This window comes from Aquarana catesbeiana, linkage group LG05 (genome assembly GCF_042186555.1).
Source record: "Aquarana catesbeiana isolate 2022-GZ linkage group LG05, ASM4218655v1, whole genome shotgun sequence".
Classification (NCBI taxonomy): Eukaryota; Metazoa; Chordata; class Amphibia; order Anura; family Ranidae; genus Aquarana; species Aquarana catesbeiana.
The window spans coordinates 508412843-508439046 of NC_133328.1; the positions used below are offsets into that span (position 1 = coordinate 508412843).

The 26204-nt window shown below is 43.5% G+C and overlaps 1 protein-coding gene across 1 annotated transcript in view; it reads right to left on the reverse strand.

The window, feature by feature from the left end:
• The window catches only part of OPRK1 (opioid receptor kappa 1), a 183323-nt gene that overhangs the window by 50701 nt on the left and 106418 nt on the right, over nt 1-26204 (reverse strand). The window contains exon 2 of the mRNA XM_073631598.1: nt 13709-14028. Coding sequence (XP_073487699.1) covers nt 13709-14013 — 305 coding nt within the window. The 5' untranslated portion in view covers nt 14014-14028. The remainder of the gene's footprint in view (nt 1-13708; nt 14029-26204) is intronic.

The window sequence follows — 26204 nt, forward strand, 5'->3', positions numbered from 1 at the left end:
TGAAATTGAGGGAGCAGGATCAGTACAGAAGGATCAAGAAAATGCTTCTAAAAAGTAAGTAGTTGTCCTGTGTTCCTATTATTATTATCACTTGCATGCTGCTCCATATGATTTTCTTTACTGTTGTACAGTTTAAAATGGCAACTTTCAGGCTTGTGGGCACAGTAATCGGTCGTAGTAAACATCGTTCGTTCGCCCACTAATAATACAATGTTTTTTGCAGATGCAGGGTAACTACATTTGGTCATGCCTATTTGTATTAAAATAAGTTTAGTACATTGTTGTCTAGATGTATTTGTAACTAGAATGAAATGCAAACTTGATTCAGTGTAATGTATAGTTCCTTGTGACTAGAACCAATTTTTAACTCCAACTGTACCCCTAGTGGTGGTACAGGATACCATCAACCCTATAAAGTGCAAAAAACCTAATGTGCAGCAGTGCAATCTTCAGTGAAACAATTCATAACTCATACATGTGACCACAATAGAAAAAATAAATAAAAAACTAAACATTTCCAACATTCATGAATCATACATGTGACCACCCTGAAAAAGAGGGGGGGGGGGGGTTTATATGCTGAACCCCTAATTATATGATAGATCTTCACCAACAAGCCAGCATAAATAATAGTGACTTATTCGCAAGACCCATACATACACCTTAAACCAAATTAAATTAATTAATAATATAACCAATGATCATAGTCCTAGGTGTGCTAGATCATGATTTTCCCTTATATCACATGAACTTCCAGGTGCACCTTTACTCAAATTAGTGCAAGTGTGTGCAAAGCAATTAATAATAAATAGTAAATAATTATAGTCCATATAGTAATCAAAGTCTTCAAATCCAATGTTCAAAATTATTTCCAAAGGAACTGTGACTGGGGTGCTCTCAGATGATATTATCATGCATAGGTAACAGAAGGGGGGAAAACAGAGAAAGAGAAAGAGAAATAAGGACAAGATTCGGAAGGATTGAATGTCTGATTGGCCACACATGTCCAAATTTGGACATGCATCCAGGGCTTAACATCGCATGAGGAGATACCCCTATGTCCAAGCTCCAGTGTGTGTATTGCCAATGTGCCTCAGGGATTGGCTAGAAAACAATTTAAATCAATATCCAGGTTGAGGCCCCTTGGGGCAAGGGACCCCAACCTGTATATCCAGGCAGTTTCGTTCGGTGAGATAAGTGTGGTTTTGTTACCCCCTCGCCAGTGATCCCTGACGCAGTCGATCCCATAAAAGATCAGTCCCGAAGGGTCCCGTTTATGTACTGCGTCAAAGTGGCGAGAGAGATGATGTTTTGGGAACCCTTTTCTGATGTTTTTTTGGTTCTGCCCACATATTGCAATTGGCATGGGCACTCGATAACATAGGTCACATGTGTACTCTCACAAGTGATGAGTTCCCTAATATGGTATTGTTTATGATCTGTTCTTAATTTAAAAGTTTCCCTTTTCCGGGGCTGCTTTTTGCTGACCCTACATGGTAGGCATTTTTGGCATTTGTAGAACCCTTTCATATCCGGGAGCATTCTATTCCTTTTTCCACGAGGGAGCCATTGAGAACATACCTTAAATACAACACGGTGAGCGGAGACCAATTTGCATACCTCAGATGATCGTGGTGGAGAGGAGTTTGTGGCCGTGATACCCTATGCTGTTTGCCCCTTTTAGGGTTGCGGGATTCGGTGAGTGGGGACCCGTGAGGGGGAGCACAATAAGTCACCAATATCATCTGAGAGCACCCCAGTCACAGTTCCTTTGGAAATAATTTTGAACATTGGATTTGAAGACTTTGATTACTATATGGACTATAATTATTTACTATTTATTATTAATTGCTTTGCACACACTTGCACTAATTTGAGTAAAGGTGCACCTGGAAGTTCATGTGATATAAGGGAAAATCATGATCTAGCACACCTAGGACTATGATCATTAGTTATATTATTAATTAATTTAATTTGGTTTAAGGTGTATGTATGGGTCTTGCGAATAAGTCACTATTATTTATGCTGGCTTGTTGGTGAAGATCTATCATATAATTAGGGGTTCAGCATATAAACCCCCCCCCTCTTTTTCAGGGTGGTCACATGTACGATTCATGAATATTGGAAATGTTTAGTTTTTTATTTATTTTTTCTATTGTGGTCACATGTATGAGTTATGAATTGTTTCACTGAAGATTGCACTGCTGCACATTAGGTTTTTTGCACTTTATAGGGTTGATGGTATCCTGTACCACCACTAGGGGTACAGTTGGAGTTAAAAATTGGTTCTAGTCACAAGGAACTATACAATAAATTCCCCCCCTACTATTCTAATACTACATTATCCTAAAGGGAGCGCCATACCCCATTATACAATTTAAACACTTTGCGGAGTCTCTTTAGGGAAGCTTCTTTAGGGGGGCTGCATACCTTATATTCTGTCCTAAGCGCAGCGGTTTCATATACACTTGATTCAGTGTAATGTAAGGAGAGGACACTCAGCAGCTGTTTACACATCTGGACGCAGGAGCACTAGTGTGGGACACCAAAACAAACTTTTTAGGGTGTCCCACACAGGTGCTCCAGTGGATACTAGGGGAATCTCTATGTGTGAATATTGTCCAAAAAAAGTAAGTATTCCAGCTTTAGAAAGGGAAAAAAAATGTCTTCAGCTTGGAACTCTGCCAAAACAGACAATTGTTCCATACTTCCAAGCAATGTTTCATATTCCTGTTTCTGGCCTCAAATATCTGTGTGCTAAGTATACTTTTTTTTAAATTCTCATTGGGGAGAAAAGACTCGGGACGTCTGAGGACACCAGGGACCCCACACCTACTAAAGAAGGGGAACTCAGCACACAACCAGAGGATGTGGAGGAAGGAGAGGTGGTTTAAATAGTGACCACAAAAGGTGAGTGTCTGAGACCACAGCTTCAGGTAATAGATGTATGCCTGCATATTTATAATACATGGTGTGTTTTTTGATTTTAGGTGATGTGCATGTTGTGGAAGAAGATTCACATTTCACAAGTGAAAGTGCACAAATGCTAAACCAGGACATAATGGTGTGTAGTCAGGATTTAGACATCATCAAGCAAAAAACCAATGAAGTTGAACAAAAACTGAAGAACATGATTGATGTATTAGGGAGAATCTAAATAACAACAAAATGACACCATTTTATAATTTTTGGGAGAAATTTCCTAAAGTTTTAATACATTTTAAAAGCCAAATTTTGAAGATGCACACAGTGGGGTTTATTTACAAAAGGTAAATCCACTTTGCACTGCAAGTGCACTTGAAAGTACACTTGGAAGTGCAGTCGCTCTAAATCTAAGGGGTAGATCTGAAGTGAGTGGAAGCTCTGCTGATTTTATCATCCAATCATGTGCAAGCTAAAATGCTGTTTTTTATTTTCCTTGCATATCCCCCTCAGATCTACAGTGACTTTACTTTCAAGTGCACTTGCAGTGCACTGCAAGTGAACTTGCAGTGCAAAGAGGATTTGCCTTTAGTAAATAACCCCCAGTGTATCAACATGTGCTATCTGCCATCATGGGATAACAATGTACGCGTTTTGTGGATGCAACCTCTTCCTCGCAACTCAAGTAGATGAGAGGAAGGGGTTGCGCCCCCAAAACACATCCTTTGATCCCCCATGATGGGAGCTAGCACATGTTGACATTAGGAAGGGGATCAGGAAGGAAATCTCCATTTTGAATACCAATTTTGTGCATCTTCAAAATGTGGCTTTTACAGGGGTGACATCCCCCCATCTGATGAAGGCAATATCAACACAGTTTTGACATACTAATGTCTGATATTGCCTTCACTTTTTGTACGTTGAACTTTGTAAGTTCCAGAGTTGTGTATGTTATGGTTTGAAACATGCCTGTTATTGCAAAATTTAAAACTAAAAATGTCAAACTTAATTAAACAAAGATGTATTTTTGGTGGAAAAGTGTTTTACAATGCACATGTGAATGTGCACGGAGTAAAAGTTTTTATACTCAACAATGTGTGGCTTCTTCTTTCAAAGCTCAATACCAGTTTTTGTATTAAGCTGGTGTTTACAGTGACAATGGGGGTTATTTAATAAAGCAAAATCCACTTGGCACTACAAGTGCACTAGGAGAACCTAGGAGACAGCTAAAAGAAACACAAGCAGTAAATCAAATTCAAGATGATTTCAGATCAAAATATTTTATTTTATAAAAGAAGCAAACATTTGCTGGCATGGCAATGGCCCCCTACCCATAAAATAGTCCAGATATTTTGCGGCACATCACGGGCGCTTTGGGGGGGGAAAGCCAGGACAGCCAGCTTCCAGGGCCATCATTGTATTTATGTCCTGAATTGCAGCCTCAGGCCCAACCGAGGCTACATAATTTGGAGCATTTCTCCTTAAATAATTATGAAGAATACAGCATGCTAGCACTATGTGATTCAGTTTATACTCAGCCATGTTTATTGCTGTAAGGAATAGGCAGAACCGGCTGGCCATTATACCACATGCATTCTCCACCACTCTTCTGGCTCTGTCCAGCCGGTAATTAAAAACCCTCTTCTCTGGGGTGAGGGTTCTCTGGGGGAATGGCCTCATCAGATGTTCACCCAGACCAAATGCTTCATCTGTGACAAACACAAATGGGAGTCCTTTCACGTTCTCTTCCGGAGGTGGCAATCCCAAGCCACCACTCTGGAGACATCAGTAGAACTCGTTCTGGGCAAAGACTCCACCATCCAACATCCGGCCATTCTTCCCCATGTCCACATATTAAAACTCATATGTCGCTGACACCACCGCCATCAAAACGATACTATGAAACCCCTTATAGTTAAAATAGTATGACCCCGAGTGGGGTGGTGGGACGATGCCCCTCCGCAGTTAGGAAAGTCCCAACGGTCAGCAAACTGGGAGGCCACAGTCTGCCATTCCTGTGACGTTGAAGGAAACTGTGGAGTCAAACCAGAAAAAATAAAATTACTACTTTTGCACATAACATTGCAAGTAGATTAGACACAAACATTCTTGGCCAACATCAGTATAACATTTATTTGAAGGAGTATTTAAAGACAAAAAGATAAGGTACACTTATAAGATTCCTCACCCCCTCTGATGGCCCATTGTAAAAAAATTTTGGGGGGTTCTAGATGAGTTTGGGACCCCCAAAAAAAGCCTCTGGCACTCTGCCTGAATTTAAGGACAACAATAATATTTGTACACATTTTAGGGGCTATTTAGGGTAAAGCACTACTATGGAGCTACATACATTGTTAAGTGACTAGGCTAGGTGTGTATGGACCCAGGATAGCATGCTGGGGAGGTTAGTGAAGGCAAATATGCATGAAGGACAAAAAAGGAGCATTAAAAGCTTACAGCATGCATGAGGACAAAGGGGACATTCACAGCATATTACATTCATGGTAATTAGGGAATAATGAAAGAAATACAATACATTAGCAAACATTAAATACATAGAATGTGATGTTAAAGGAGAAAACTTACCTTAATATAGTCCTTCTGCAGGACCTGAATGATGGCAGACCAGGTGTCTGGAATAATGATTCCCAGAGCCTGGGGGAGATGCCTGTTGAGAACTTGAGGTCCTGCAGACTTCTCCCTGTTGCCAAGTACCGCAACGTGGAGACTATCCTCTGTTCAGGAGTGATGGCTTGCCGCATGCAGGTGTCCTGCTTCGTAATATTAGGGGACAGCAAAGCCAACAGATGGTGAAAAACGGGATCCGTCATCCGGAGAAAATTCCGGATTATTCTCCTGAATCACCCGCAACAAAGGCATATGGCAGAATTGGTCACGCTGGAGCAACCAATTCTTCGTCCATGAACTCCTCCCCACCCTGTTCATGGACTGGGCTTGGGTCAAAGCAAGAACCCCAATGCCAAGCCCCCACATAGCACGAACTCTACGACGAGTACATAACCGCAACATGGCTTCAAAATGGTCGGCTGGTCAGAACGAACTAACAGAAAGCACTGAAAAACAGAAAGGCCTGAGAAGAGCGAGCTGAAAATCAGAAATGAGCGGACAAGAATTCTCTGAAAAACAAATACGTACTATAATAATACGCACTGTAACCCAGATGCGAACTGACTACACGCACTGAAGAACAGATACGAACCCACAAGCACAAACTGAAGAGCAGTAACGATCAGAAAATCTGAAAAGCGTGAATTGTCTCTCACCAAACTTCTACTAACACGCGATAAACACGAGATTAGCAGAAGGAGCCCAAAGGGTCGTACGCTTCGCATGGAACTTCCCTTTTCTAGTGACGTCGTACGTGTTGTACATCACCACGTTCCTGACGGTCAAAAGTTCAGAGAACTTTTGTGTGACCGTGTGTAAGCAAGCCAAGCTTGAGCGGAATTCCGTCGTAAAAGCCATCCAAGGTTTTTCTGACGAAAATTCTGATTGTGTGTACGCGGCATTAGTCCAAATAATTCATTTTATGTATGAGGAATATTAGATATCTCAGAGAGTTTGATTTATGTTTTATTATAATGTTATGGTTCTTTTCATGTTATATGTGATTGATATGTATCTTAGATGTCATTTTATATTGTATCCTTATTGTTCCTTACATGTTAACCCTGAAGAAAGTGGAATCTATTCTTCTGAAATACGATGGCAGTAGCTGATGTTCTTGTTCAAAATATGTTTTTAAAGAACTTCCAATTGAAACCACCATTTCTTAAGATGTGCTACTTACTACCTGTCACGGAACGTCCCACACTCCGATTGAGTGCTTCCGTCATATACCACTTCCTCCCAGTCTGTATACAGATATCAGATATTCCAACCTCTCTGAGCACAAAACAAGGCGATACTTGCTTGTTGCTAACATGAACTCACTTTATTCAGAACCAGAATACAGTCTTATATACAGGAGAAGATGAGGTTCCACACTCCTATTCTAACAATACAAACGTAACCTAATTAACCTAATTAACATGAGCTAATTAACTAATCCTGTATACAGCCTAGGTGACTGAGATATGACCTTTTGCCCAGACTGAGTTAATTATCACAGGACATGTTCTCACAATAGCAGCAGCTCAAATAGGAGTAGTCCCGTCTCCTACATTGTATAGAGGACAATGTGATCAGCTCATTCACTTAACATAAACACAGGTAGTTGGAGCTGATGACACCAGCATCTCCTCACAGTATGTGTCCCAACAGTATAATTCAGTCTTATCAGCAGAGGGCTGCTGGAGGAATCCCCTCTCCCTCTTCAGGGACACAAATTCCAAATGACCACAGCAAGGAGTCCCCAACAGAATCAAACAACATACAATATATACATATATACAAGACTGAGTCAGATTGGTACAGTTCAGACTGGATTTCTAATTCACCTCACAAAGAGTATTGTTCCATTGAAAATCCAGGGCCCATAATCAAAAGGCAAGAGGCTTGCATTCAATCCTCTCCAACAGCCTCTGTCCCGGCTAGGCCTGTCACATTTCTCCCCTTTTGGCAGGAGACTAACACAGGAGGAGACCCCAGACGGGTTGACTCCGAAGTTAGTCCATAGTTTCAGTCCTCTACTGCCTGTACCCACACGGTACCCCAAACAAATTGTTCCAAACAGAGTATTACTCACCCAGCCAACCTCTGCCTCTCTCAGAGAACATATCCACCGCTGGGGAGAGGCCCGGAGTGGCCCCTCTCCCTGGAGTCCTTTCTGCCGCTGGAGGGAAACAGGGTGACTGGGCTCACTCTGTCATGCTGTTGGGGATCTGGGCCAACTGCCCAGCATCCCTGGGATATACAAGTGGAGACTGAAGTTCCATCCACCTTCACAGGAAATCCATCCTCTGTTAGTTGAGGGCAGAGTCCAACAGTCCTCGGCCCTGTTGCCAGCCCTTCTGCTGGAAACCCCACACCATCTGTTCCGGCTAACTGTTGGGGAGGGAGGCCGACTGCCCCGCCTCCCTGGAACTCTGTAGTTGTTGCCGGTGCTGGGCAGAGGTTGGTAACACTCTGCCCTGTTGCCAGCACTTCTGCTGGGGACTCCGCATCCTCCGCTCTGGCTAACCGTTGGGCAGGAGGCTGGCTTCCTCCATTCCCAAACTGTGTAGCTGTCATTGGGGAGGTGAGCCGGCTGCTTCCTTTTCCATTCCCTCATCTGGTTGCTTGGACGACATGTCTATGGTACTGTCTCCCAGGTGCACTGATCTTTGCTGGGGAGGGAAGGCTGCTTCCTCCACCCTGGCCAACTGTTGGGGAGGGACAACACACACCTCCTCTCCCTTCTCCCCCTGTATCTGCTGCTGGGAAGTGATTGCCACCTTCTCACCCTGGGCCTCCGAAACTGCCACAGGTGTGGGGCAGAGGTCTTGGACCCTCTGTCCGGTTGCCAGCACTTCTGCTGGAGAAGTTTGTTGTAACTCCCCAGATACTGCTGTTGGTGCTGGGCAGAGCACAGTGAAGTTTGGCCCTAATACCAGCTCTTCTGCTGGAGGCTCATCAGGTTGTTCTTCCTCAGCAGAAAAGTCTATTAAAACCCCTATCTCTATAACTGGTGTCTGGGGATAGAGGTTCACCATCTCCTGTTCATGGAACCCAAAAGATGTTATCAGTGCTGGACAGAGGTTAGCAGAACTCTGCCCTGTGGTCAGCACTTCAGGTTTGGGGACGGCAATCTTCAGATTTTCCACTGCTGATTCTCTGGCATGCTGCTGAACGTGTTCTAGCAGTTTCCTGTATGCCCTTTCCAGATGCTGTTCCTTCCTTAGCAAATGGTCCAGATCAGGTTTGAGCTCTGAGACCCCTGCAAGACCGAGCATAGCCTCTCTATATTCTCGCAGGTCCTCAAGGTCAGGTTCCCCTTCATCACCCAACATAAAATGATCTGTAAGGCTCTCCCACAGCAATCCAGGGCCTCCAAAGTCATATCCCTCCGGAGAGCATTCTGTTGTCTCCCCTAAATATCCCTTCTCTGCGTGCCATTAACAATTACGATAACGATTGTCCAGCTCTATCTCCTGCTGGACCAGCCTGTCCAACTCAGTCACCCATTGCTCCTGGGGCCGCTCTCCCAGGAATGCCATCCGCAATGCCCGTTGGTCACTGGCCCGTTGCTCTTGGGTTGGAAAGCACTTGCCCTGTTTTATACCAGTGAGCTGGAGGGCTCCAATTTAGAGCTCCACCCGAATCTGCTGCCTGAGCTCCAGGTATTCATCCTCAGACAAAGTCCTGGTGTATGTTGAAAGGATGATCCGCAGCAGCCCCGGGAACTCTGATGCCAGGTCCATATCTCCGCTGGGGTGACTGAAGTCTGCTATGCTGATCTTGGATCCAGTTGGAGGTTTGGATGTCCCAGACTGCAGGAAGCTTTCCCACTGATTGCCACCAATGTCACGGAACGTCCCACACTCCGCTTGAGTGCTTCCGTCATATACCACTTCCTCCCAGTCTGTATACAGATATCAGATATTCCAACGTCTCTGAGCACAAAACAAGGCAACACTTGCTTGTTGCTAACATGAACTCACTTTATTCAGAACCAGAATACAGTCTTATATACAGGAGAAGATGAGGTTCCACCCTCCTGCTCATATTACTCTAACAATACAAACGTAACCTAATTAACCTAATTAACATGAGCTAATTAACTAATCCTTTATACAGCCTAGGTGACTGAGACATGACCTTTTGCCCAGACTGAGTTAATTATCACAGGACATTTTCTCACAATAGCAGCAGCTCCAATAGGAGTCGTCCCGTCTCCTACATTGTATAGAGGAGAATCCCCCATCCCTCTTCAGGGACATAAATCCCAAATGACCATAGCAAGGAGTCCCCAACAGAATCAAACAACATACAATATATACATATATACACGACTGAGTCCAATTGGTACAGTTCAGACTGGATTTCTAATTCACCTCACAAAGAGTATTGTTCCATTGAAAATCCAGGGCCCATAATCAAAAGGCAAGAGGCTTGCATTCAGTCCTCTCCAACAGCCTCTGTCCTGGCTAGGTCTGTCACACTACCTATCTGGGTTTTGAGTTGTGATTGTAGGCACAGAAAACTTCCTTATTTTTCTCTATACTGGATAGAATAAACCTGGTAGCATTATAGATAGGCAGGTTCACTGAGAGAAATATAAAAACAAAATCATTTAAGAATTGTATGAAAGTGCACTTGCACATATTTACTGTCCTCTTGTTTATCAAGCCTTTTCTTTCTGCTTCTCTATTTCTCTGTTAATGTACTATAACAATTGGGCATCTGGAAATAAAAAGTAATTTAAGGATGTTCTTAACACATGTTGTTTATCATTTGCTAATGTTCATGCCTGTAATTTAAGAAAATCAAGCCAGCAGTGCTGGAACCATTTTAAATTGTATATAATGATATAATAGCTTTGTTGGTATGGCAATACATCTACAGCTATTATATGTGAGTTATTTATTTTGAAAGAATTGAATTCTAGTTACTCTGCCTATGATATTAGTGTGTACAGTGTCTGTCCATTTTGGTAAAGATAATAATAGAATAATAGCTTCTTAGATGGCCTTTTGCTAATTGCGGAGCTTTCACTTTCCTAAGCCAGATAGTTGTAGGTTTTTTTGTTTTTGTTTTTTTTTGTTTGTTTGTTTTTTACTTCAGAGATGTTTTTATGTTGGAGCAATTTGAAAATGTTTACTTAATAAATAGTTACTCAAGAAGTCAGCCAAAGGGAACCAATGTCGTGTAAAGTGTAATAACATCTAAAAGATTAATTTGAGTTTAATTTATTGTAGTCAAGTCAGATCATTGATAGTTTAGTTCTGACTGGTTGTTTTAGGTTACCGATCAGGCATACTCCTGCTTATTCTATAGGGTGGTGTAAAGTGCAATCATAATAATATAAGACAAAAAGAAAGAATCGTTTTCAACTATAGTAGTATCAGATATATTTTTTGCCATGGGTGATGCACGTTGCAAAAGTAAAATTCTCGACTAGCCTCGTAAGAATCCCAAAATCATTTGCAAGGTTTGTCACTTTCCCCTAACTTTTTACAAAATGACAGAATGGGGTTGATTTACTAAAGGCAAATCCACTTTGCACTACAAGGGCACTTAAAGTGCTCTTGGAAGTGCACTTGTAAGTGCAGTCACTGTACATCGCTGTAGATCTGAGGGGAAGCTCTCAAATGAGGTGAAGCTCTGCTGATTTTATCATCCAATCATGTGCAAGCAAAAATGCTGTTTTTTATTTTCCTTGCATGACCCCTAGGATCTACAGCAACTTTACTTCCAAGTGCACTTTCAATGCACTTTCAAGTGCACTTGCAGTGCACTTGTAGTGCAAAGTGGATTTGCCTTTAGTAAATAACCACCAATGCATACAGGCTCATACAATTTTAAAAACAAATCTTAGTAAGTTATCTGTACTATAATAAACTATAGTTTAGCTTTAGCAGCATTAGTACCACCCAACTGAAGAAAAAAAGGCTTTGCTATGACTCCATCAATGCATTACTGCCAATATTAACATTAAAATTGGCATTACACTTTGACACCATGATTTACACCATGATAGGGAAAAATGGTGATGTGCCTCCTACTGCAACCAGTGTACCACCCCTTGTATGACAGGGCATTCTGCAAGACATGGAGGGTTATTTACAAAAGGCAAATCCACTTTGCACTACAAGTGTACTTCATGTGCACTTGAAAGTGCACTTGGAAGTGCAGTCACTCTAAATCTAAGGGGTAGATTTGAAATAAGTGGAACCTCTGCTGATTTTATCATCCAATCATGTGCAAGCTAAAATGCTGTTTTTTATTTTCCTTGCATAACCCCCTCGGATCTACAGCGACTGCACTGTAGATTTCAATGTGCAATTTCAAGTGCACTTGCAGTGCAAAGTAGATTTGCCTTTAGTAAATAACCCCCATGGGGTTGTAAGACATTTTGTAAAATTAGATCCCAGAATGAAGGCAGCAAAAAAAGAGCCATAAAGGCACTTTATGATTACTGAGTGCACTGGTTCATATTTATACACACACTGACAGGATGTAACAGGAAAATAAATGTAATAAAAGTGTTTAGTAAAATATCTAGACTGCATAGAGACAACATCAAACTGCATATATTTTACTGTGAATTTAGTTTAGCTTTCAAAACTTACATTTATTAAAGACAGTGAAATTGTTAAAATTATAAATGAATACTTTGTCACCAAATGTATATGTTTAGTTTTTTTTTTTTTTTTTAACATAATATAGCTTACAGGGGAGAACGTTTACCAAACTGCTCTGTGTGCAGCCTGTTGTCAGCATTTATTTGTCTCAATTTGTTCATATTAGCTGCTTCCCTGGGAACCCTTTAGAACCTTTTTAATTGCATCTAGTCAATAATATACTTTTATTTATAGTGCATCATAATTTATTCACACGATGAACAGAATGAATACTAAAGATTGATTAGAACTAGAGAAGTGATTATTTTGCTTAGCCATGAAACATTCATTGACTGGTTAGTAAGAAAAGTCTCAGAGGAACTCTGAGACCATGTGTGAGATAAGATTGTAATTAAATAGGACTGAATAAACCAAGATTGATTTTTAAAGTGTGAAGTGAGGAATATTCTATTTACTACAAATAGACAAACACAAGCATTAGACACATAGGGCTTCTATGCTCATGTATTATAAACAGATGCTGAAAAACGAATCAAACTTATTTGTGTGAACTAGTCAACCTTGGTTGTTCTAATTCAGCTAATTATATGTTACTGTCTCATGCCAGAAGAGTTCAGGTAATTTGGTTTTTCTGATGCCCTTTGCTTTCGTTGGATCACCAGGATGATGTCTTAAATGTTATCTCATCCTCCACTATGTTTTCTTACTATTTCCTCCAATCACTCAGGCAGGTTTGTGTCACAAGACATGTCACTCCTATAAAGTGGAGCAAAGCAGTTATAATTTTCTCTGGTCCTTATCACCTCCTCCTAGTTAGTACTGGTCACAGTGTGTAGGGGTTTTTGCAACTCAGTGTCATAAACTCATTGTCATCAGTCACAGATCATCTATTTGACATTTGCCAGTGTTCACTAAGCAATATTAACTGCCAATGCTGAACACTGAATTATGTGAAAATCTTAATATTTTGTTAAAACAAAGTGTTTTTTTACAAACATTTTGCACAAATGCAAGGTAATCCCTGTAGACAAGTAGACTCAGTTTGAGATACATGAAGAACCTTTTGGATTTGTATGTCTTTTTTTTCATATAAATTGGTGAGTAAGTAAAGAATTCAGCCAGTGCTGACCATTTTGTACTTAACTAACGAATTTACAGGGCTCAAGAATTGCAATTTCCATAGCAAGCAGGTAAGTTTCCCATACCCCTCTTTCCATTTCCTTCCCCCTTTTAAGAAAAAAGGAATGGTGTTCCTTTATTTTAGGCTCCTATTTTGCAGCATCGGTGTGATGCCAATCTCATGCCTTTTTAAAATTCTGTTTTAAGAAAAATTGTCATTAAATACGGTAATGTCAGTTATTTGTGGATCAAATTGTTTTAGCAATTCACATATATGCACTACAACTGCATATTTAGTTATTTAGCTTATATTTCACAAGCAATAGCAAAATAAAAATGAAATAAAAAGCAAATACAATATATAATACACTACAAACATATTTCTCTAACAATATACCTAATTTGTGCAAAATTAAACTTACCGTATAATTACAAACATCACCAGTGCATTGCCCACCAAGCCAACAACAAAAACCATGGAGTAAACTGCTGTAATGATGACAGAGATTGTGGGAGAAATGGTGGTGTGGTTGCCCTCATGTGTCGGAGATACTGGATAGTCACTGACATTTTCATAGTCAGCCCAGCCTAGCAGTAAGCTGGAGTTGGCATAACAGCTTGAAGTGCACACAGGCATACAATTGGGGGAGCACGTTGAACCCATTGGAGGTCTCTTAGGATCTATTTCCGCCTCTCGAAAAATCTGCACCGGAGATTCCATGAGCATTAAACAATTCAAGATCTGGAAAACAGAGTGCATGGTTATATAAAAGCAAACACTACTTGTAGCTCTCTTTCAGAATTTTAAGAGTTACACTGTTTAAAGGCAGAATGTAGAGCAAAAAAATAGGGAAACAAAAGAAAGAGATCAGATAAAGAAAGAAAGCGATCATACTCTGCTTCTCCTGCTGCCCTCCCCCATGGTAGTCCCCACTGGACTGACTTCCCGAGACCCAGTGGACAGTGGAGTTGGTTTCCTTCCATCCTAAATGAGCACCTTTCAAGTCCTTCTTACCCCTTCCCCTCTATCCCGCTCCTCTTTTGAGACCCACTGTATTTTCTTCATTTTCTCTAAGGATTGCAGAGATTTATCAGTCTCCAGGACTAGTATCATGCTTTTTTGATGACTTATTTGCCTAGTTACCTTACTTTCTCTCTTCTAAAATAACCACTATCCTTCTTGATGAATTTAACATCCCTGTTAATGTTAACAGCCCAGCTACATTTCAATTTCTCAACTTAGCTTTATCTTTTGACCTAACACAATAAATATACACTACCACTTATTCCCATGGTACCTTGGACCATGGACCTTGTACACTCCCATCTATGCACTCCTGGCAACCTCATTAACACCCCATTTCCTCTTTCTAATCACAACCTCATCAAATGCACAGTGTCCTTATCTTCAACAACCTATCCTTCCAAGCATCAAATGCTTATTACTTATACTTATTACTTATTACTTATACTTATTAATTACTTATAGAAACCTTCACCACTTTAACCCTTCATTTCTCTATTCTGCTACTGACCACTTCTATGACAAAATCTCACCCCTGTTCTGTCCTAACCTGGCCATCTCTGTTTACAACAGTTCACTCTCATCCTCACTCGACATACTTGCTCCTATAACTACATGCAGGATCAGGCCCTTATCTTTTCAACCTTGGCACACTGATAACACCAGATATCTCAAGAAATATTGCCATGTACTTGAGCAACTGTAGTATAATACTAAATCCCCGCAGTACTTCACCCTATATAAATCTTCCCTCATAAAATACAATCCCTGCCGCCATGCTGCCAAACAAACCTACTTTGCCACTCCTAACAATACCTTGTCATCCAGTCCTCGTTAGCGCTTCTCTACCTCTCTAACTTTATCTCTCCTTTGTCCCCCACCACCTCCACCCACTAACTCACTCACTGCCCAAGAGTTTGCCGAACACCCCCCCTGTTTGGCTTGCAGAAGTACAGCTGAACAGGGGAAATATTCTAACCCAAACAGCGAACCCAATTGAAGTCTATTGGAGCTGAACAGGAAAAAATCAAAAGTGCCCGTTTTGAAAGCTTATATGCAAGTAATTGGCCATATTAGGTTTTTGCAAGAGCAGTGATTTTAATGATGCTTAAAGTGCAACAATAAAAATGAAAAAATACTTTAAATATAGGGCCTGTGGGGTCCCCTTAGTCTGCCTTTAAAGTGGCGCATCAGTAGCATGCATAAAACATGCCGTAGCAAAAATGACATTTCTAAAGAAAAAAAAATAAGTCAAATCCCATTTAAATTGACTTGTGGTTACAATTTCCGGCCCTGGCTATCGAAATAATAAAGAAAAAAATGGGGACCCCTGCCCCAAAGCACCCACTGCCCCATGTTGAGGATATGTGGCCTGGTTCATTGAGGGGCGCTCACTTGTTCCTCCCCTTTCCTGGCCTCCCAGGCTGCATGCCCGGATAAGGGTCTGGATTTTGGGGGGGGACCCCACTCTAATTTTTTTTTTTCAATGTTGGAGTGGGGTTCCCCTCCAAATCCATACCCCACACCATTTTTTTCATTATTTTTTAACTGCCATTTTTTTTTATTGGACAGCTGATGACTTATCGGTTGTTAAGGACATTGCAATCGGCTTCCCGGCCCGCTCCTTAACAACCAGCTTACACTGCACCCTTATTGGGCAAAACTTTGCCCAATCAGGGCACAGAATGCACTGCGCAGAGTTCAATGCATTACAGTGTGTTTGTCAGGGCAAACACCCTGGTGAACACCCTGCAAATTCAGGTGTTCGGTCAACAGCCGAACAGCAAATGTTTAGCCTGAACTGATGCTCCGGCTGAACCGTTCGCCTATCCCTACTCCACTGTACATATATTTTCCCCACTTAACATACCCTGTCTAAAAGCACATTCAATACTTTCTTTTTTTGACCTGGCTACTACTGAAGAGGTTACCAAACTTTACTCAGATGCCCACCTAACCAATTGTCCCCTGGATCATGTTCTCTCCCAACTACTATGGTCACCTTTTTTTAATCTATCCTATGTGCTCTCGCCATATCTTTAATCTGTCCCTCTCTACTGGCACCTTCCTTCTAAAGCATGCATGGATCACCCCCATACCTAAAAAGCCCTCACTAGACCCCACCAACATGAACAACTTAAGACCTAACTCCTTGCTCCCATTCACCTCTAAACCTTTAAAACACTTATTCTACAATCATCTGAACAACTACCTCACTGAAAACAACCTTCTTGACCCCTTACAGGAGTTTTGCTTTCACTCGCAGCACTCCACAGGAACTGTCCTACTAAAACCCACTAAGGATTTACTAACTGCTAAAACCAATGGCCAGTACTTCATGCTCTTAATACTAGACATTTATGTGGCCTTTGATACTGATGAACTTCCACTATACTCCCTTGGCCTCCAAGATTCTGTTATTTCCTGGTCCTCCACCTCCACAGAATTCCTTTAGTATTACTCACAACTCTGTCTCTTTCTTCCCACTTTCTCTTTATGTTCATGTCTAGGGATGAGCTTCAAATTCGAGTCGAACTCATGTTCGACTCGAAAGTTGGCTGTTCGCCAGGTCTCCGAACAGCGAACAATTTGGGGTGTTCGCGGCAAATTCGAAAGCCGCGGAGCACCCTTTAAAAGTCTATGGGAGAAATCAAAAGTGCTAATTTTAAAGGCTTATATGCATGGTATTGTCATAAAAAGTGTTTGGGGACCTGGGTCCTGCCCCAGGGGACATGGATCAATGCAAAAAAAAGTTTTAAAAACGTCCGTTTTTTCAGGAGCAGTGATTTTAATAATGTGTGAAACAATAAAAGTGTAATATTCCTTTCAATTTTGTACCTGGGGGGTGTCTATAGTATGCCTGTAAAGGGGCGCATGTTTCCCTTGTTTAGAACAGTCTGACAGCAAAATTACATTTCAAAGGAAAAAAAGTCATTTAAAACTACTCGCGGCTAATAATGAATTGCCGGTCCGACAATACACATAAAAGTTCATTGATAAAAACGGCATGGGAATTCCCCACAGGGGAACCCCGAAACAAAATTTTTTAAAAAATGACGTGGGGGAGAGGCCCAGAAGACGAAGGGAAGAAGACGCCGCGGAGGATGATGCCAGACGAGAACACCGGAGGAAGAACCAGAAGAACCAAAAGAAGAAGAAGATGGAGGAAGAAACCGAAGGAAGATAGAAGAAAGAAGATAGAAGACAGAAGAAGCATTTAAATAAAGGAATTGTCAAAAACTGTCTCTTGTCATTTTTAACATTTTTTACACTTTTTTTGTGAAATGGTAGGGGTACAAGTACCCCGTTACCATTTCACACGGGGGGGAGGGCCAGGATCTGGGGGTCCCCATGTTAAAGGGGCTTCCAGATTCCGATAAGCCCCCCACCCGCAGACCCCCACAACCATCGGGCAAGGGTATTGGGGATGAGGCCCTTGTCCCCATCAACATGGGGACAAGGTGTTTTGGGGGGCTACCCCAAAGCACCCTCCCAATGTTGAGGCATGTGGCCTGGTATAGTTCAGCAGGGGGGGGCGCTCTCTCGTCACCCCCTCTTTTCCTGCAGCCTACAGGTTGCGTGCTGGGATAAGGGTCTGGTATAGATTTTTGGGGGACCCCACGTGATTTTTAAAAAAAAAATTGGTGGGGGGTTCCCCTTAAAATCCATACCAGACCTGAAGGGTCTGGTATAGATTTTGAGGGAGACCCCACGTCATTTAAAAAAAAATTTGGCCAGGGTGCCCCTTAATATCCATACCAGACCTGAAGGGCCTGGTATTGAATATAGGGGGACCCCCACGTCATTTTTAAAAAAATTTTGGTTCAGGGTTCCCCTGTGGGGAATTCCCATGCCATTTTTATCAATGAACTTTTATGTGTATTGACCGGCAATTCATTATTAGGCGTGAGTAGTTTTAAATGACTTTTTTCCTTTGAAATGTCATTTTGCTGTCAGACTGTTCTAAACATGGGCCCCTTTACAGGCATACTATAGACACCCCCCAGGTACGAAATTTAAAGGAATATTACACGTTTATTGTTTCACTTTAAGCATTTTTAAAATCACTGCTCCTGAAAAAACGTCCGTTTTTAAAACTTTTATTTGCATTGATCCATGTCCCCTGGGGCAGGACCCAGGTCCCCAAACACTTTTTATGACAATAACTTGCATATAAGCCTTTAAAATTAGCACTTTTTATTATTCATGTTCGTGTCCCATAGACTTTAACGGTGTTCGCGTGTTCGAACAAATTTTTTGCCTGTTCGCATGTTCTGGTGCGAACCGAACAGGGGGGTGTTCGGCTCATCCCTATTCATGTCCCCCAAGGCTCTGTTCTTGAACCCTTTCTCTTCTCCTCCTACACCTCCTCTCTTGGTCACTTGATAACTTCCCACAGCTGCCAATACCATCTCTACGCTGATGACACTCAAATATATCTCTCTACTCCTCATCCCGCTCCTTCAGCCTCCTCTCCCATTACTAAATTAATTAACTGACATGACAAGGATGTTGAATGTCTTGCTTGCTCGTGCTCGTGCCCAGTAAATTAAATTCAAAATACTAACAACATACAAAGCTATTCACAACCATTTATCACCAATCTTATCTCCAAATATCATGCAAACAGTATTCACTGCTGATCCCAAGACCTCCTGCTCCCTTGCTCTCTTGTCTCCTCCCTCCATGTTCGTCTCCAGAACCTCTTCAATCCCCTGGAGTTCTTTACTTCAATCTGTCTGACTATCTCCTACTCTGGCAACCTTTAGATGATTCCTGAAAATTCATCTCTTTAGGAAAGCCTATGCTGCCCTCAACTAACAATTGAACTTTTAACTCCTCCACCAGCTTATCTCCCATAGTTCTTACCTTTTGCACCACTTGCCCCAACCTATTAGATTGTAAACTCTTAGGAGCAAGGCCCTCTTACCCCTCTTGTATTTTATAGTATTGTAACTGTACTATCTCCCTTTATATTTTAAAGCACTGCAAAAACTGTTTATGCTTTATAAATCCTTGTTATTAATAACAATAATATTACAGAAATTTTACAATGCATGTCCAGCTCAAATAATTATGTACAATATGAAAACACAATCACCAGTGGTAAAATAAGCAGGTACAAATACTGTCAAACTAAACGCCCAAAAAAAGATTTCTAGGTCAGAATTATAAACTGCAAACCTTGGTCCAGAGCTTTACCTACATCTGTTCTGTGGATACTAAAATAAGTCATGTCAATGCACAAGCTGAAGTCTTCCTTAATACATTTAGACCAAGAATTTAAGAAAATATTTGAACCTGCATACATGCCTTTAGACAACAGCAACCCTTGCATGTGTTCTACTGAATCTTGAAAAACCTCAGTGCTGTACACCTAAGGACATTGCAGGATACAGTATCTCAAAAAAATGAGTACACCCCTCACATTTTTGTAAATATTTTATTATATCTTTTCATGTGACAACACTGAAGAAATGACACTTTGCTACAGTGTAAAGTAGTGAGTGTACAGCTTGTATAACAGTGTAAATTTGCTGTCCCCTCAAAATAACTCAACACGCAGCGATTGATGTCTAAACTGCTGGCAACAAAACTGAATTCACCCCTAAGTGAAAATGTCCAAATTGGGCCCAAAGTGTCAATGATGACATCACAGAGCTGGTGGATGTTGGAGACCTTGCACTCCACCACATTCCGTTTGAGGATGCCCCACAGAAGCTCAATAGGGTTTAGGTCTGGAGACGTGCTTGGCCAGTCCATCACCTTTACCCTCAGCTTCTTTAGCAAGGCAGTGGTGGTCTTGGAGGTGTGTTTGGGGTCGTTATCATGTTAGAATACTGCCCTGTGGCCTAGTCCCTGAAGGGAGGGGATCATGCTCTGCTTTAGTAAGTCACACTACAGGTTGGCATTCATGGTTCCCTCAATGAACTGTAGCTCCCCAGTGATGGCAGCACTCATGCAGCCCCAGACCATGACACTCCCACCACCATGCTTGACTGTAGGCAAGACACACATGTCTTTGTACTCCTCACCTGGTTGCACACTTGACACCATCTGAAACAAATAAGTTTATCTTGGTCTCATCAGACCACAGGACATGGTTCCAGTAATCCATGTCCTTAGTCTGCTTATCTTCAGCAAACTGATTGCCAAGACCCTGAAACCGACCTGCAGCACGGTGGCCAAGACCATATAGCGGTTTAAAAGGACAGGTTCCACTCAGAGCAGGCCATGTCCTTAGTCTTCTTGTCTTCAGCAAACTGCAGGCTTTTTTGTGCATCATCTTTAGAAGAGGCTTCCTTCTGGGACAACAGCCATGCAGACCAATTTGATACAGTGTGTGGCGTATGGTCTGAGCACTGACAGACTGACCCCCTACCCCTTCAACCTCTGCAGCAATGTTGGCAGCATTCATATGTCTATTTCCCAAAGACAACCTCTGGATATGATGCTGAGCATGTGCACTCAACTTCTTTGGTCGACCAAGGCGAGGCCTGTTCTGAGTGGAACCTGTCCTGTTAAACTGCTGTATGGTCTTGGCCACCGTGCTGCAGCTCAGTTTCAGGGTCTTGGCAATCTTCTTATAGCCTAGGATATCTTTATGTGGAGCAACAATTCTTTTTTTCAGATCCTCAGAGAGTTCTTTGCCATGAGGTGGCATGTTCAACTTTCAGTGACCAGTATGAGAGGGTGAGAGCGATAACACTAAATTTAACACACCTGCTCCCCATTCACACCTGAGACCTTGTAACCCACGGGGGGGGAGGGAAATGGCTAATTGGGCCCAATTTGGACATTTTCATTTAGGGGTGTACTCACTTTTGTTGCCAGCAGTTTAGACATTAATGGCTGTGTGTTGAGTTATTTTTAGGGGACAGCAAATGTTCACTGTTATACAAGCTGAACACTCCCTACTTTACACTGTAGCAAAGTGTAAATTCTTAAGTGTTGTCACATGAAAATATATAATAAAATATTTACAAAAATCTGAGGGGGTACTCACTTTTGTGAGATACTGTGTCATGAACAGGTGTGACCAGAACCGTGTGATCTGCGACAGAGGACACCAAAACGTATATAAGTGAAAATATAATAATTTATTAAAGTAAGTGAATAATATAGTATAACCACCTCCAATATGACACAATAACCAACCACAGACAGAGACCCACAAATAACAGACAGATAAGTACAATAAATGGGAAATACCAGGATCATAAACAATAGCCAGGTCAGGGTCATATACAGCAGATCAGCAGATGGACAGGGGATGTTCCAGAGACATAAACGTAAGCCAGGCATAGGTCATACACAGGGAGATCAGCAGATGGGGTATGGAACACAGGACAGGGAGAGGATGGATCGATCAGACTGTAGGCAGGGATGCAAGGTAACAGGTGGGACAGGATAGGGATTGGGACAGGGAGACAGGATCAGAAACACGGGTCACTGGTTCAGGGCACAGGAACAGGTTCAGAATCAGGATCAGATCACAAGCTAGCAGGTCAGGGCGCAATGAAGAAACCAAGGCAAACATGTGAGTGCTTGCCAGGTATTTATGGGCCTGTGATTGGCCTCAAGTGACACCTGATTGTAGGAGGTACTGTTTGCTCCACACTGCCAGGATCCATCTGCCGGTGGATGTCAGTACTGCGGCCCAAAGATGACATAACATCAGCAGGGAAAAGCTCTCCTGACAGTTCCAAACTGCCAGGAGACACCTGCTGGTGGACCTCAGTACTGCATGCCAAATGACAGATATTACCAGTGGATGGAACATTTCCTTACAGTACCCCCCTCAAAGGAGCGGCCTCCGGATGCTCCAACTGGTTGTAATTGTCCATAGTCTATGGCATCAAACAGAACAACAAATGGGGGTACATCAGGCTAGGCAACAGGCACTTCAGGCTGGGCATCAGGCACCTCAGGGCAGACATCGGGCACATCAGAGCAGGCAGCAGGCTCCGGGTCCTCGAGCTGGGCAGCAGGCTCCGGGTCCTCGAGCTGGGCAGCAGGCTCCGGGTCCTCGAGCTGGGCAGCAGGCTCCGGGTCCTAAGGCTGGACAGCAGGCTCCGGGTCCTTGGGCTGGGCAGCAGGCTTCGGGTCCTCGAGCTGGGCAGCAGGCTCCGGGTCCTTGAGCTGGGCAGCAGGCTCTGGAACATTAGGCCAAACAGCGAGCACTGTAGGCAAGCTGGATCACAGGCACCGGCTCAGCAAGCTGGGTAACAGGCCCCGGCCCAGTGGGCTGGGTAACGGGCCCCGGCTCAGGGAGCTGGACACTGGGCACTGGTCTGGCAAACTGAATAACAGATACTGGCTTAACGGGCTGAGTGAAGGACTCCGGTTTAGCAGACTGGATAATGGGCACCGATTCAGCAGACTGGGTAACGGGCACCTGTTCAGCAGACTGGGTAATGGGCACCGGTTCAGCAGACTGGGTAACAGGCACCGGTTCAGCAGACTGGGTAACGGGCACCGAAACTTTAGGCTGAGACACGGGCACCGAAACTTCAGGCTGAGACACGGGCATCGAAACTTCAGGCTGAGACACGGGCACCGAAACTTCAGGCTGAGACACTGGCACCAAAACTTCAGGCAGAGACACGGGCACGAAACTTCAGGCAGAGACACGGGCATCGAAACTTCAGGCTGAGACACGGGCACCAAAACTTCATGCTGAGACACGGGCATCGAAACTTCAGGCTGAGATACTAATTTCAAGACATCAGGCTGGAAGGCAGGCAACGAGACACCAGGCTGGAAAGCAAGCCCCGAGACATCAGGTTGGGACGTGGGCACAATAGGCTGGGAAGCAGGCACATCAGACTGGGAAGCAGGCACATCAGACTGGAAGGCAGGCTCATCGAACTGGACAGCGGGTACCAAGACATCAGACCAGGCAGCAGGTACTGGACCTTCAGACTGGGCAGCAGACACAGGCACTGCCACATCAGGCAGAACAACAGGTGCTGGCACAACAGGCTGAACAACGGGTGCATCAGACTGGATAGCAGGTACTGGAACTTCAAACCGGGCAGCCGGTACTGGAATTTCAGACTGGGCAGCAGGTACAGGTGCTGGCACAACAGGCAGAACAACAGGTGCTGGCACAACAGGCTGAACAACGGGTGCATCAGACTGGATAGCAGGTACTGGAACTTCAAACCGGGCAGCCGGTACTGGAATTTCAGACTGGGCAGCAGGTACAGGTGCTGGCACAACAGGCAGAACAGCAGGTACTGGCACAACAGGCTGAACAACAGGTACAGCGGACTGGGCAGTAGTCACTGGAGCGTCAGACTGGAACATGGACACTGGGATGTCAGGCTGAGCAGCAGGCACTGGGACCTCAAACTGGACAGCGGGCACAGGCATTGGTACAACAGGCTGAGTAGCAGACACTGGCACATCAGGCTGGGCAGCGGACAGGAGCACCTTAGGCTGGGCAGTGGACAGGAGCACCTCAGGCTGGGCAGCGGACAGGAGCACCTCAGGCTGGGCATCAGACAGTGGCACCTCAGGCTGGGCAGCAGATGGTGGCACCTCAGGTTGGGCAGCAGACGGTGGCACATCAAGCTGGGCAGCAGACGGTGGCACATCAGGCTGGGCAGCAGACGGTGGCACATCAGATTGGGTAGCAGTCAGTGGCACATCAGGCTGGGCAGCAGACGGTGGCACATCAGGCTGGGCAGCAGACGGTAACGCATCAGGCTGGGCAGCAGACAGGAACACATCAGGCTGGGCAGCAGACAGGAACACATCAGGCTGAGACACTGGCTGGATAGCAGGCAGAGATTTGGTAGAATCAGTTGGGTTATCAGGTTCAGCTGGCATGCAAGCAGACTGGAGCAGGTTGGTTGGTGTGGAGGCAGGTTGGGTTACTGGCAGGATCGTTTGGGTTTGAAAGAACTTCCGTTTTTTCTTTGGCTTAACTGCTGGAGATCTGTAGGTGACTGCAGGACTGTAGGTAGGAGGTGAGGCGTACTAAAGAGAAGGGCTGGGATATGACAAGGAAGAGGGAACAGTGGCCAGAGAAAGTTCTTGTGGGGAAGTTGTAGGTAGCAGAGAAGAGGCAGGTGGGTTAAAGGCAGGATAAGTGCAGTGGGTAGAGACAGGGTATTGATATTTGGTGGGAAGCAGGGTATATTGGGCTGAAATGGAGGTTGCCATGGGTGAAGGGGAAAAAGACTCCTGGGCAGGCAGATGTCTAAAAGCAGGTCCGGGTTCTGAAGAGCTGACTGAGGCTGGAAATAATAAGTCTGACCATGCCTGTAGTACAGGTTGAACAAACATGGGTTCACATACTGCCTGTCTAACCAGGGACTGCACAGAATCTATACAATCCACTAGCACCTGTTTAGGACAAGCTGAATAATGCTCCAGAAAGTATACAGCATCATCTTCCAACAACCATACCAGAGACTCCACCTGATCACTACTGAAGGGGGGAGAAAAATCATCACTTCCTTTAGGACTGCTAGACAAGGCTAGCTCAGCACACACCTGTATCAGGGGCTGAACTATTTTAAACAGTAATCTACCCTGATCAACCAGAGAATGGGCCAGATGGATACACTCCAGGAGCTGATCCCTGGCCCACTCTTTCAATACCCGACAACAGTAATTGTTATCCTCCAACACCAGTGAGGCAAGGAGAACAACTGTTTCTGATTGCATTTTAGTAGCAGTAACAGCACTACAATGGTTCCTCTGCGCAGTCACTTCTAGTCAGAGATGGCCTTGGTTTACTGTCATGAACAGGTGTGACCAGAACTGTGTGATCTGCGACAGAGGACACCAAAACGTATATAAGTGAAAATATAATAATTTATTAAAGTAAGTGAATAATATAGTATAACCACCTCCAATATGACACAATAACCAACCACAGACAGAGACCCACAAATAACAGACAGATAAGTACAATAAATGGGAAATACCAGGATCTTAAACAATAGCCAGGCCAGGGTCATACACAGCAGATCAGCAGATGGACAGGGGATGTTCCAGAGACATAAACATAAGCCAGGCCAAAGTCATACACAGGGAGATCAGCAGATGGGGTATAGAACACAGGACAGGGAGAGGATGGATGGATCAGACTGCAGGCAGGGATGCAAGGTAACAGGTGGGACAGGATAGGCATTGGGACAGGGAGAAAGGATCAGAAACACGGGTCACAGGTTCAGGGCACAGGAACAGGTTCAGGTTTAGGATCAGGATCAGATCACAAGCTAGCAGGTCAGGGCGCAATGCAGAAACCAAGGCAAACATGTGAGTGCTTGCCGGGTATTTATAGGCCTGTGATTGGCCTCAAGTAAAACCTGATTGTAGGAGGTACTGTCTGCTCCACACTGCCAGGACCCATCCGCTGGTGGATGCCAGTACTGCGGCCCAAAGATGACATAACATCAGCAGGGAAAAGCTCTCCTGACAGTTCCAAACTGCCAGCAGACACCTGCTGGTGGACCTCAGTGCTGCATGCCAAGTGACAGATATTACCAGCGGATGGAACATTTCCTGACATACTGTATGTATGTAAAATTACCTTAATTTCTGTGCAGACTAATAACAAAAGCAGTGGGCCAATTGCAAGAGCCAAATATTTTGAGAAAAGCATGTCTACAAGTAAGCTCTATTGCTATGGTTGGTAGAAAGAAAAATATAATTTCCACCATCAGTAAAAGGCATTGCCTACTGTATTATTTAACTTTGATGTTATTACAAAGGTCATTTTTAATACTTTTTAATAACACGCCTCGTTTGAAACCTGAGTAAGAGATTGTTTTTAGTTTTGAATAGAGTGGGAAGAATTAGAACCCCTGTCAGTTTTTCTACAGGAAGGAGTATATTCAAAAAGTCAGCACTGAAATGTATAAGGCAGCTAGCAG